The 12500-nt window shown below is 46.6% G+C and overlaps 1 protein-coding gene across 2 annotated transcripts in view; it reads left to right on the forward strand.

The window, feature by feature from the left end:
* scube1 (signal peptide, CUB domain, EGF-like 1) overlaps positions 1 to 6918 on the forward strand; it is a 59701-nt gene extending 52783 nt beyond the window's left edge. For both annotated transcript variants that reach the window (XM_035528614.1, XM_035528615.1), the window contains 11 exons: positions 705 to 812; positions 2496 to 2612; positions 3241 to 3399; positions 3622 to 3825; positions 4169 to 4330; positions 4707 to 4874; positions 5057 to 5218; positions 5411 to 5608; positions 5771 to 5923; positions 6079 to 6158; positions 6455 to 6918. In XM_035528614.1, the coding sequence (XP_035384507.1) occupies positions 705 to 812; positions 2496 to 2612; positions 3241 to 3399; positions 3622 to 3825; positions 4169 to 4330; positions 4707 to 4874; positions 5057 to 5218; positions 5411 to 5608; positions 5771 to 5923; positions 6079 to 6158; positions 6455 to 6607 (1664 nt within the window). In that variant the 3' untranslated portion in view covers positions 6608 to 6918. The remainder of the gene's footprint in view (positions 1 to 704; positions 813 to 2495; positions 2613 to 3240; positions 3400 to 3621; positions 3826 to 4168; positions 4331 to 4706; positions 4875 to 5056; positions 5219 to 5410; positions 5609 to 5770; positions 5924 to 6078; positions 6159 to 6454) is intronic.
* The last annotated feature ends 5582 nt before the right edge of the window (positions 6919 to 12500 follow it).

Genomic DNA, 12500 nt, shown 5'->3' on the forward strand with positions numbered 1-12500 from the left:
TATCTACTTTTTATGCCCCGTCTCAGTGTGTGTGTGTGTGTGTTTTTTAAATAGGTAATAAAACAGTGTAAATCTTCTTTAATCCCATATGTCCTTTAGGAACCATTGGGACTCTGTATGTAATATTTAAGTACATGTATTTACCTATGTGCATGTGTGTATGCGTGTCTGTGAGCATGCTCATGCTAGTGAGTGTGAGGGAGTGCATTACTAGTCTCTTTGGGTTCACACAGTGAGTGCTAGGACCATATAAACCTTCTTTTAATCCTGAACGCCCCTGCATGCAGTGGCAGGCCAACAGAAATACTCAGCCTGCCACTGGACAATTTGTGGTCAGACTAAACGCAGGCCAGTGGCTCTATCTACACAGCCTCACTGCACTTTATCATTCTGACAACCAGCCTCTGCTTTTCACATACATGCTCATAGAAGCACACATTACATTTACCTGACACGTTTGTCCAAAGTAACTTACAATTATGACTGAGTACAACTTGAGGGTTAAGGACCTTGCTCAGGGGCCCAACAGAGGCAACTTGGTGGTAGGGTTTGAATCAGCAAGCTTCTGACTAATTGTCCAGTACCTTAACCACTGAGCCAACACTGCCCACACATAACCTGCGAGGCCACACATAACTTTAGACGCAGACTCTATTGTGTGTGTGTTTGTGTGTGTGTGTGTGTGTGTGTGTGTGTGTGTGTAGATTCAGAAAACAGCTACTCTCTGAGCTGTGGAGTACCAGTCCAATCAGGCACATCAGCACCAAAAAGGAACACTACATCTACCTCCCCCTCTCTACAGAGCTGCACAGGTAAGCCCCGCCCCCTCTCTGCAGAGCTGTACAGGTAAGCCCTACCCCCTCCTTCTCCCCGCCCCCTCTCTACAGCACTGTACAGTTAAGCCCCGCCCCCTCTCTGCAGTGCTGTACAGTTAAGCCCTGCCCCCTCTCTACAGTGCTGTACAGGTAAGCCCCGCCCCCTCTCTAAAGCACTGTACAGTTAAGCCCTGCCCCCTCTCTACAGTGCTGTACAGGTAAGCCCCACCCCCTCTTTACAGCGCTGTACAGGTAAGCCCCACCCCCTCTCTACAGCGCTGTACAGGTAAGCCCCGCCCCCTCTCTACAGCGCTGTACAGGTAAGCCCCTCCCCCTCTCTACAACATTGTACAGTTAAACCCCACCCTCTCTCAACAGAGCTGTACAGGTAAGCCCTGCCCGCTCTCTACAGAGCTGTACAGGTAAGCCCTGCCCCCTCCCTCTCCCCGCCCCCTCTCTACAGTGTTGTACAAATAAGCCCCGCCCCCTCTCTACAGCACTGTACAGTTAAGCCCCGCCCCTCTCTACAGTGCTGTACAGGTAAGCCCCGCCCCCTCTCTTTCCACCCACTCTCTCTGTCATCTCCATCTCTCTGTTGTTCATGCTGCCTCTCTGAGGTTCTGCACAGTCTCACCTATTTATTGAGGATGGAAGCTTGAGTGAGGGGGTATAGCTGAAATGTGTAGAGGTGTAGTGAGTAATCTCAGGGGTAATGCAATGAAAACACACACACACACACACACACACACACACACACTCTCTCTCTCTCTCTCTCTCTCTCTCTCATTCTCTAATAGACCATTATAAGTGCTGTAAGCTTCATTTTCTCCTGTTTGCTGAATTCCAGATTTTCCAGTCAGGTGTTTTCTGTAGGTTTTGGAACACAAGTTGATGTTCAGTGAGCCAGAGCCGCACGCACACACACACACACACACACACACACACACACACACACACACACACACATACACACACAAACACGCGTGTCAGACCACAGAGGACCTGTAGTTTGAATCTAATTGACACTAACTGACAGAAGTGATATACGCAGACCGGACTCAGAAGGCCCCGGAGAGACTGCACATGCACACGCAGTTCACACACAGGTCACACGTATGTGTGTGTGCGTGTGTGCATGCATGTGTGTATGCCTGCATGCATGTGTGTGTGCCTGCATGCATGTGTGTGTATGTATGTGCATGTGTGTTTGTGTATGTGTGTGTGTGCGCATGTGTGTGTAAGTGTGCATGTGTGTGTAAGTGTGCATGTGTGTGTGTGTGTGTGTGTTCATGCGTGCATGCGCACGCGTGTGTGTGCGTGTGTGCGCGTGTGTTCATATGTGTATGTCCACGAGGGATTGAGAGAGTGCAGTGTGGATAGGCTTGACCTTCTATATTCCTCATTGTCCCAAACATCACTCTCAACCCCAAAAATGTTGTAGAATGCCTCCAGATGTCTCTCCACCCTTCTCCCTTTATTTGACCCCCCCATTCTGTGCTTTTCTGTCTCTGCCCTCTTACTGTATATTTACCAAGACCTTCACGGCTGAAATTCTTTGGTGTTTATTCACTATTTTGTTCACAGAACAGATGGAGCGGTTGTGTGCTTGTGGTTCAGTTGTAATGTTTCAGTTAAAGTGTGAGTGTGAACGTGTGGCTCCACCTCTCTCCTCCACCCCAGAAACATTGGCTCAGCCCATCAAACAGAAGACACGGTTTAAGATCAAGGACGCCAAGTGTCACCTGAGGCCACGTAACAAGGAGAAGCATCGAGATGTGGCCAAGCAGAGCCTTCAGGGTGAGTCATGCCCAGGACAGAACACCGTGTTGCTTTAATAAGCCCTCCTGGATCGTAGCTTAGTAATGATCCGCCTGTAACCACCCCCTGCTCCCTCCTCCACCCGTAACTGCCCCCTGCTCCCTCCTCCACCCGTAACTGCCCCCTGCTCCCTCCTCCGCCCGTAACTGCCCCCTGCTCCCTCCTCCACCCGTAACTGCCCCCTGCTCCCTCCTCCACCCGTAACTGCCCCCTGCTCCCTCCTCCGCCCGTAACTACCCCCTGCTCCCTCCTCCACCCGTAACTGCCCCCTGCTCCCTCCTCCGCCCGTAACTACCCCCTGCTCCCTCCTCCACCCGTAACTGCCCCCTACTCCCTCCTCTGCCCGTAACTACCCCCTGCTCCCTCCTCCACCCGTAACTGCCCCCTGCTCCCTCCTCCGCCCGTAACTACCCCCTGCTCCCTCCTCCACCCGTATCTGCCCCCTGCTCCCTTCTCTGCTCTCACTCTCATTCTCCTCATGCTTTACCTCATCCTTCGCTTTCTCTCTTCCTCCCCCCTCTTTGTCCTTCTCTCTCCATCCTCCTCCCTCCCCTGTCCTCTTTATGCTCCTCCCCTCTGCTTCTCTGCTCCTCTCTCCCCTCTTCAGGAGGTCAGTTCCCCTGCACAGAGGACTGTCAGGTGACATTTGTAAATCTGAAGTGTGAGTCGTCCAAAAAGCGTCGGCGGGGCCGGAAGTCTCCATCTAAAGAGGTCTCGCAAATCACTGCCGAGTTCGAGATGGAGATGAAGGAGGAGGAAGCTTCAGGTGTGTGTGTGTGTGTGTGTGTGTGTGTGCGCGTGTGTGTGCGCGTGTGTGTGCGCGTGTGTGTGCACGTGTGTGTGTGTTTGTGTGCATGTGTGTGTGTGCGTGTGTGTGTAGGCAACATTACCAATGACCAAACCTGTCATGCTACCACACACATTCAGTACCCACGTAAATGTAACAGGAGTGAGTGTGTGTGTGTGTGTGTGTTTGTGTGTGTGTCAGAATCGTGCGACGTGAACTGCGTGCGGGAGAGGGTGAAACAGAGGCTTCAGAACACTCTGCGCACCCTGAGGAAGTCCATCAACAAGCAGCAGTTCTACATCCAGTTCTCGGGCACGGCGTACGAGGTGGCTCAGCGCGCCGCACTCCAGCCGGACGCCGCCGAGTCCTGCAGCACCGGACAGGTCCTCATGGACAGCAAGTGCGGTAGGCACTCTGGGAAACGAGCGCCCCGGCTGAACACTGTGGCGTTGCAGCATGTCATCCAGCTTCTGAATGAGGAATATTAGAAAAGAATGCTTTACAGATCATTTGATTGTGACTGTATACTGTGTGTGTGCATGTGTGTGTGTGTGTGTGTGTGTGTGTGTGTGTGTGTGTGTGTGTACGTGAGTGTGTGTGTGTGTCTGTATGTGTGTGTGTACGTGAGTGTGTGTGCGTGTGTGTGTATGTGAGTGTGTGTATGTGTGTCTGTGTGTATGCGTGTGCGTGTGTGTGTGTGTGTGTGTGTGTGTGTGTGTGTGTGTGTGTGTGTGTGTGTCTGTCCCAGTCAGCTGCGGTGCAGGGACCTTCTTCAGTGGTGAGCAGGAGCAGTGTGTGCAGTGTCCTCCGGGAACCTATCAGGACATGGAGGGTCAGCTGTCCTGTGAACCCTGCCCCAGCACAGAGCCGCAGGGCATCACCGGAGCCAAGAACGTCTCTGAGTGCGGAGGTGTGTGTGCGTGTGTGCGTGAATACACGTATCAGTGAATCAAATCAATGAATTGCTTTGTAATGGTAATGCCAGACATTGATTATAAAGACTGATTAATGCACATGAGCTTTCTCCCAGCACATCCACCAGGGAAATCAATAATATTGAAATGCAGAATCAATACAGGAAAAAAAACCCTACTGATTTCATGATACTATATAAATTTCTCAGTCACAGGAAGCATAGGGAAGAGAAAAATGTGACCCCTTTGATGCCCCCTTGTGGATACATCGGTGCTATAATCCAAACATTCACACAGAAGAGCAAAAAATGAACACATATGAATTACCAAGATTTCCAGATAAAGGACCTTCCCTTGTGTTTCTGGTTGTAGGTCAGTGCCCGCCTGGTCATTTTTCTGTCGACGGCTTTCGTCCATGTCAGTTGTGCCCGCTCGGCACATTCCAGCCGGAGCCGGGCCGGGTTCTGTGCTTCCCCTGTGGGGGTGGACTCATGACCAAACACACTGGGAGCACGTCCTTCAGAGACTGTGAAGCCAAAGGTAACACGCCAAAACAGCGCATATGACCCTTTCACACCTTACCAAGCAGTTCTAGTGTTTTTGTCTTTTCTTCCCATCTATTTCACATCTTTGTTGCCTTTTCTGGTTAAATTTTCTCTCTCTCTCTCTCTCTCTCTCTCTCTCTCTCTCTCTCTCTCTCTTTCCCTGTCTGTGGTGGGTAGTCCACTGTGCTCCAGGACACCACTACAACTCCAGCTCCCACCGCTGTATCCGGTGTCCGGCCGGCACTTACCAGTCCGACTTTGGGCAGAACTATTGCATCACCTGCCCTGGAAACACCACCACTGACTTTGATGGGGCCACCAATGTGACCCACTGCAAGAGTAAGCCAATGTGTCATGTGTTATGTGTGCTCCCATAAGTTAAATGCTGAACTCTCTTCTCTATGAACAAGGTTCCTTTTTTAAGAAACCCCAAATGTAAGCGCACTTGGAGTGTATTTAAAGGGTGGGACTTTGCTTTCAGTCCTACATTTGCACCTGAATCTAAGTGACTGGGTTATTTCCTCCCCGTAGACCAAATGTGTGGGGGTGAACTAGGAGACTTTATGGGCTACATCGAGTCCCCCAACTACCCTGGGGACTACCCATCTAATGTGGATTGCGTCTGGACCATCAATCCCCCCAACAAGAGACGCATCCTCATCGTCGTGCCCGAGATCTTCCTCCCTATTGAGGATGAGTGTGGTGACGTGCTCGTCATGAGGAAGAGCTGTACGTTTAGCTCCCGCGACCCATCCACGAAACTGTCCTGTTGCTTGCTGTAGACAATATTTGGTTGTTTGGTGAAGTAAATTGGCGAGCCTGTTAGCCCTGTCAGTTCCTTTCACTCAGGTTCTGGTCCTGGTTCACTTGGCTCCTCCCTTTCTCCATTAGCCCAGCCCACGTCCATAACAACCTATGAGACGTGTCAGACTTACGAGCGTCCAATCGCCTTCACCTCCCGCTCCCGTAAACTTTGGATTCAGTTCAAGTCCAACGAGGGTAACAGCGGCAAGGGCTTCCAGGTTCCCTACGTCACCTACGATGGTCAGTCTTCCTTTCTGCACACTCTCAATATCAGACAGTCAACACACAGTTATCAGACACTCGGTGTCCTATAATCAGACAGTGGGGTATGTTTTGTTATAGGTTGAAATAAACCTGCTGTGTAAGCGGTTTGGCACTGTTGTTTTGGTTTACAGAAGATTATCAACAGCTCATAGAGGACATTGTACGAGATGGTCGACTCTATGCTTCAGAGAATCACCAAGAAATATTGAAAGTGAGAATTTCAATGTCTTCAGTCATCAGTGCAGCTACTTGAAATATTTAAATGCTAATGTCAATCTATGATAGAGGAAGTGATTAGATGTATCATTTAAATTTTGTAAAGCTTTACTCATGGATAAAAAGGCAAATATCGTATTTTAAAAAAAATTTCACAGTCACAAGTTGTTGCAGCTAGTAGTTCTATGTCAAGTACTCCAAAACCAGAGGAATTTCCATTAGTGTACCTGCTAACATGCAAGTTTAAAACACTGTCTGTAACTAACACTGCGTTTCCTTGCTGTCTTCCAGGATAAGAAGCTGATTAAGGCTCTGTTTGACGTCCTGGCTCACCCTCATAACTATTTCAAGTACACGGTTCAGGAGTCCAAGGAGATGTTCCCACGCTCCTTCATTAAGCTGCTACGCTCCAAAGTCACCAGGTTTCTACGGCCGTACAAATAGAAACCTGGAGGCCACCTCTATCCCAGTCCCAGTCTGCCCTTGTCTCCTCTCACGTACCTCCTTCTGTCCTCATTTCCTTTCACGTGCCTCCATCTCTCCTCATATCCTCTCACGTGCCTCCTTCTCCCCTCCTATCCTCTCACGTGCCTCCTTCTCCCCTCATCTCTTTTCACGTGCCTCCTTCTCCCCTCATATCCTCTCACATACCTCCTTCTCCCCTCATCTCTTTTCACGTGCCTCCTTCTCCCCTCATATCCTCTCACGTGCCTCCTTCTCCCCTCATCTCCTCTCACGTGCCTCCTTCTCCCCTCATATCCTCTCATGTGCCTCCTTCTCCCCTCATCTCCTCTCACGTGCCTCCTTCTCCCCTCATCTCCTCTCACGTGCCTCCTTCTCCCCTCAACTCCTCTGCTTATCTCTCTCCCTCTCCAGTGTTTCAGCACAATAGCTTGCTCCCAGAATGCCTCTGTACCACAGGAAGTGGAAGGGCTGCCTGCCTGTTACTTCTCGCCTGGAGTCCACCTTTTGGTTTCACTTCTTCTATGTTTCTCTTTGTTTTTTGATCCCTTTTGTTTTGTGTTTTGCTTTTCTAATGCTTTTGGAATATTTATATGTGCTACAACTTGCAGAGACCCACTTCCTGGATGTTTAATATCTATATATTTGTATATGTATGTATGTACGCATGTATATATGTATGTGTGTTAGTAAGCATGTACTAGCCTATGTCATGCAGGTGTACATTCATACACACACATGGATATATATTGTTATTTTTTTAAAATGATTTCATGCCCCAGACATGCACAAGATTGAGTTTTGAAAATGACTGGTGCACTTAAAGATTTTTTTAAACCATTTAAGTTTCGAGAAAGGAGAAGCCTCACAGTCCCGTTCTGAACGTGGAATAACAGTGAACAACATTTGGACAAGACAAGGAGATTTAATCCTACACCCCACAAAAGCCCTGTATAACGAGATAAAGACTACCTGCCCATAACACAGGGTTACTGCAGAGATACATTTATGTTTTGTAACTAATATTTGGAACTTTAATTGCACTTGAATTTTATATTGTAAACTTTAGAGAAAAAGCTCGAAGTTCCTTTTTTTCCTGATGTTTGTGTTGTATAGAAATGTTTTACCTTGGTTGTAGAAATGAGAGATGTCTTGTGTGCTCGTCACTCCTGGAAGTGGAAACATTTTGATGGATGAAGAAGAAAAGTCTCACCTCTCCTGGTTCAAGAACACGAAATACTGAAGAAAAACAGAACAGTTCACATATTTCTATGGGAAATGTAGCATAGCAGTGCTTTACAGGACTTTAGCCTGACATAGAGCAGTGCTCTACATGACTTTAGTCTGACATAGAGCAGTGCTTTACAGGGCTATAGTCTGACATAGAGCAGTGCTTTACAGGGCTTTAGTCTGACATAGAGCAGTGCTCTACATGACTTTAGTCTGACATAGAGCAGTGCTTTACAGGGCTATAGTCTGACATAGAACAGTGCTTTACAGGACTTTAGTCTGACATAGAGCAGTGCTTTACAGGACTTTAGCCTGACATAGAGCAGTGCTTTACAGGACTTTAGTCTGACATAGAGCAGTGCTTTACAGGACTTTAGTCTGACATAGAGCAGTGCTTTACAGTATAGGCTGTGTGATTGCACAGAGTTCAGTGAGCAAGATGAGAGCAGTTTAATATTGGAATAAGAGCAGAGTGGTTTATTATAACATGTTCATTATATAGTACATGAACATTATTTGTTTTGTGCTGTGCAGAGGTAGAAAGCACAAAAGGTTCTCAGTGGTTTTGATTTTGAAATATTTAGAGAGCTAAAAGTGATAAAAGTTCAGTTTTCAGTGATGTATGAAGGTTTATTAACTCTTAAACTCTGTATACAGGATTTAGGTGTTAGGTTTGTGTGGTTGTGTCATGTCATGTATGTGTGTGCACATGTAGTTTGTGGGTGTGCACAATGCAGGTGCTTTTGTGAATGAGGTTTTAAGTTTGGATGTTGGTTTTTGGTTGGCTAAGGGCAGATCTGAATAGAACTACTGTATTTTCAGAAATAGGCTGCTCTGTCTGAGTGCACAGTTATTAGGTCAAGGAATAGTAATCAGAATTGTCATTATCAGAATCTGAATTGGGTAGAATAATTTGGGCTTTTTAAGATGTGTATTAATTGCAGACTCCTCCTTTCTCCATCAGACTGTGACACGATGTGATTGGACCAGCCAGAGGTATTTTGATTAGCGCTTGTCTCAGATGGAACAGAGTTGCCAAGCAGCAAATTTTAAAAAAGAGAAAGTTTAAATCGTAAATGTAACTTTTCAATGCTCTGTGTGAGAATTTGTAACATGATATTGTGTTTGTTTACATCCTGGAACAGAGGGAGGCAAATATCATCATGCATTTGCCATCAACTCAAACACAAACAGAATCCCACGCTCTCACACGCATGTATGAAACACACGCAATGTAGAAAGTGGCCTAAAATTCAGTAGATACACAGATATTATGACTATATGTCTACAGTTTATGTCAGTGTTTATGTAGTGTGGACTGTGGTGTTTGTTGCTTCTAACGGGAGGGGTGAGTTAACCGTCTCAAGCAGATCCCTTCATATCAGCACTTTTTTTCATGGTACCTTTTCACTCAGTATTTGTAACATTCTGAAGTGAGTTAACATGGGCTGGTCATACACACACACGCACGCACATGCACACAGATCACTCTGTAAAACTGCTTTGCGTAAACACCTGCTTTGAACAGTGTTGAGTCAGTCACACATATATACACAGGCAAATGCAGAAAGCATTTTTTTTCGTGTCATGGTAATTATTATTATTTTTTAATTCACGATTAATGGGGAAGTGGTGTGCCAGCCGTGACACTGCGAGCCTCAGGTGTTGGAGTGGCCTTTCTCTCACACACACGATTCCAATAGTCTGCTAGTGACAGAAGCATCCAGAATCAGATGTGTTGGAAGAGGGAATTCAGTGAACAGTGCGGGGCAGGGTCACTGCCGGACCAGTGCTGAGACCTGATACTATAGACACACCTCGTACATCTACGGTACAGACTGATGTTTTAATTACTGCTCTTGATCACACACACACAGCGCTCCCATGAATGCGTAAATATTGGCCTTCAGTTCTCTCTGATAAAGATTGCTGCTGCTGAGAGTTTTTAAGCTTTATAATTACCAATATGTAAATGATGTACAAAATGTTTTGCTTTTTTTTTTTAGATTATTAAGTTAATATTTAGCTTGTCAGCCGGGGTAGAACTGCAGCAGAGGGAAGCAGTCACATGTCTGTTCACTGTTGTATAAGAAGCATACGAGCCTCTTACAGAGGTCTGGATGTATTTTTGCTGTCAGTGGTGTACTGCCCTGTTCATAAGAATGACTCAACAAAGTGAACACAACCCCAAGACTAAGGCCAAACTTGTTAAGATCTCATTTTAATAATAAATGATACAAACCTTGAGCTGTCTTCCACAGCTGTGTGCATACAAAGTTGGTGTGACTGTGTGTGTTTGTACGTGATTTTTTTTTAGTATTAACAGGGTCGTGGCCATGTGGTAACACAAAAGTTGGAGAGGAGATTACGTCATAGTGAGATTACGTCATAACTACACCATAAAAGATGGATGCCACCCTTAACTCATGTGGCCATAGCACACACAGTCAAGATTAATAAGGAATCCTGTTTTGCGCCCACAGCATCCAGGAACTTGACTAAAGGACCCTGATAAAGAGCTGTTATGGTTTTGAATTTCTTGTTACCCTCTGCCAGCCATTTAAGCACTCAAGTCCATTGATCTCATGCCCTCCTCCCAAACCTTTCTGAGAAGGGTTGACCCCTAAAGACTTCTTATCATCTAAAACAAATCTTATCTTTAATCCCACTTTTCTATTTGCCACAAACACAAAATAACTGAGAGGCAGCAAGGATTGCTTTCTTGTAGTGAAGTTTCCGGATTGGTTATTATGTGAAAGATATGGTTAATATCTTGGTTGAAAGATTGGTTAATATGTCAAGATATGAAAATCCGCACCACACTCTGTTACATGATGCATGTGGATCATATCTAGGCAGCAATATGGCTATGGTTGTGTTCCAAATGACCTACTACATACTATTCGCTAACTGATTGGTGACGGATGTCTGGACAATGGACTAAATATTCCAGTACGTGAGCAAAGCTATCTTCATTGTGGAATATGGCGTAAAACTTTTCACAAAGGGACACAAAGGGATTCTTCACACGTTCACGTGACCTCATAACATGGTTTTTGTTAGTCGCATACTGGATTCTATACTGCACACTGCTATGGGGACCAGTATACAGTATATACTGAGTGCAGTATGCAGTATACCAGCTGTATGTAGTAGGCTATTGCGAACGGACCCATGCGTCTTTTTGAATATCTGTCGCCACCATGTGGCTACAATTAGAATAGCAGCTCCGGCAGTCTATAGACTGATAATGAAATTCAAAGTGTTGTTACCACAAGGGTGCAGCAAATCTCTAACATAAACATGCATTTCCGGCAGATTCACGCTGTCGAGTTCCCGGGGCAGTCAGTATCCGCAGGGTATAGGACTAATTAGGTTTAATGATCATCCAAAGTAGCCTTCGTGACGGATACATGAATATATATAGTCTACTGTCTGTATATACAGCAGCAAGTTAAATGAAAATGATTAGTATATAGTGCTGGTAATAAAACATAGTTGATTTTGCTTTACATGTAGTTATCCCCGCAAAGTGTAATGTAAATCGTACAAATAAGTAAGCCAGGTAATGAGTTAGGTTAGCAGCGTTCTTCTGTACGAAGTTAAATATGAGTTTTAACACGTTTTCTGAGCTATGAGCGACAATGTAAGCGACTGTGAATGTTGGCCAGAGCTGAACTGGTGAGGGACGGTGAGACATTTGTTCTTACAAAGATCTGAGCCCCAAATCCAGAAGTAACAGCCGTGCGTTCAGGCCGGACAGAAAACTCACTAGGATAAACTGCATTGTTAGAAAGCAGATAGATGGCAGAGTGAAGTGAGTCTTCTTCCCTGTGTCCACGCGGTCGGCCAGCAGCGGGAGCGCACGGGGACGGGCGCGCGCTCTGCTTTTGACGTCTGTCCTCCTTTCGATCTGTTTATTCGGACGAGTGGATCGAGGGAGACGGAGACGGAGAATTGTGCTAGTGGGGGGGGGAGTGTCTCCGCGCGAGAGGCACGCACCAGGGCACCGCGCGCCTTCGGCTCAACTTCAAACACTCAGCGCGCGCGCTTCGTGCTTTGGACTCTCCGCACCTTGCAACTCTCGTGGTACTTCTTCACCAGACGGGTTGGAGACATCACCGGCTTGCCACTCCAGGAGCGCTCTTGGCTTCAGGTATGTCGGACTGCGCCACGGACCTGCTTTATATGCGCGGGCAGGATATTTGCACATGAAATAAGACAAGCTTTGGCCGTTTTGGAAACAGGCTGGTCAGTTATTGCGAATAAACGAGGCATCTGTCTTAATACGCGCATGTGAAGTGGGTTTATCAAAGTCGAGAATGAATGTTTAAGCGTTAAATGTTTTCAGTCAGTTTCTGTCGGGCGCAATGTCCTGTTCCAGCCCAGCACTTACACGGAAATGGGTTCTGAGGCGCGAGAGGCGGTGGGAACCGCGCGGATCGCAGCCCCTCTGGCTCCCGTGCGGCTCCCGTGCCACTCACGTGTGGATGCACGCTCATGTGCCATAACCTGACGCGCCGGACAGAGCTCTGATGCGGACTGTTTGGACTATTGATTGTAAATAAGTGGTTTCTAATAAATATACAATTCGATGACATTTTTTTTTTCAACATTACATTTTTTTCAAACATCAAAACCTGGT

This window comes from Electrophorus electricus, chromosome 7 (genome assembly GCF_013358815.1).
Source record: "Electrophorus electricus isolate fEleEle1 chromosome 7, fEleEle1.pri, whole genome shotgun sequence".
In the NCBI taxonomy this organism is placed as follows: domain Eukaryota; kingdom Metazoa; phylum Chordata; class Actinopteri; order Gymnotiformes; family Gymnotidae; genus Electrophorus; species Electrophorus electricus.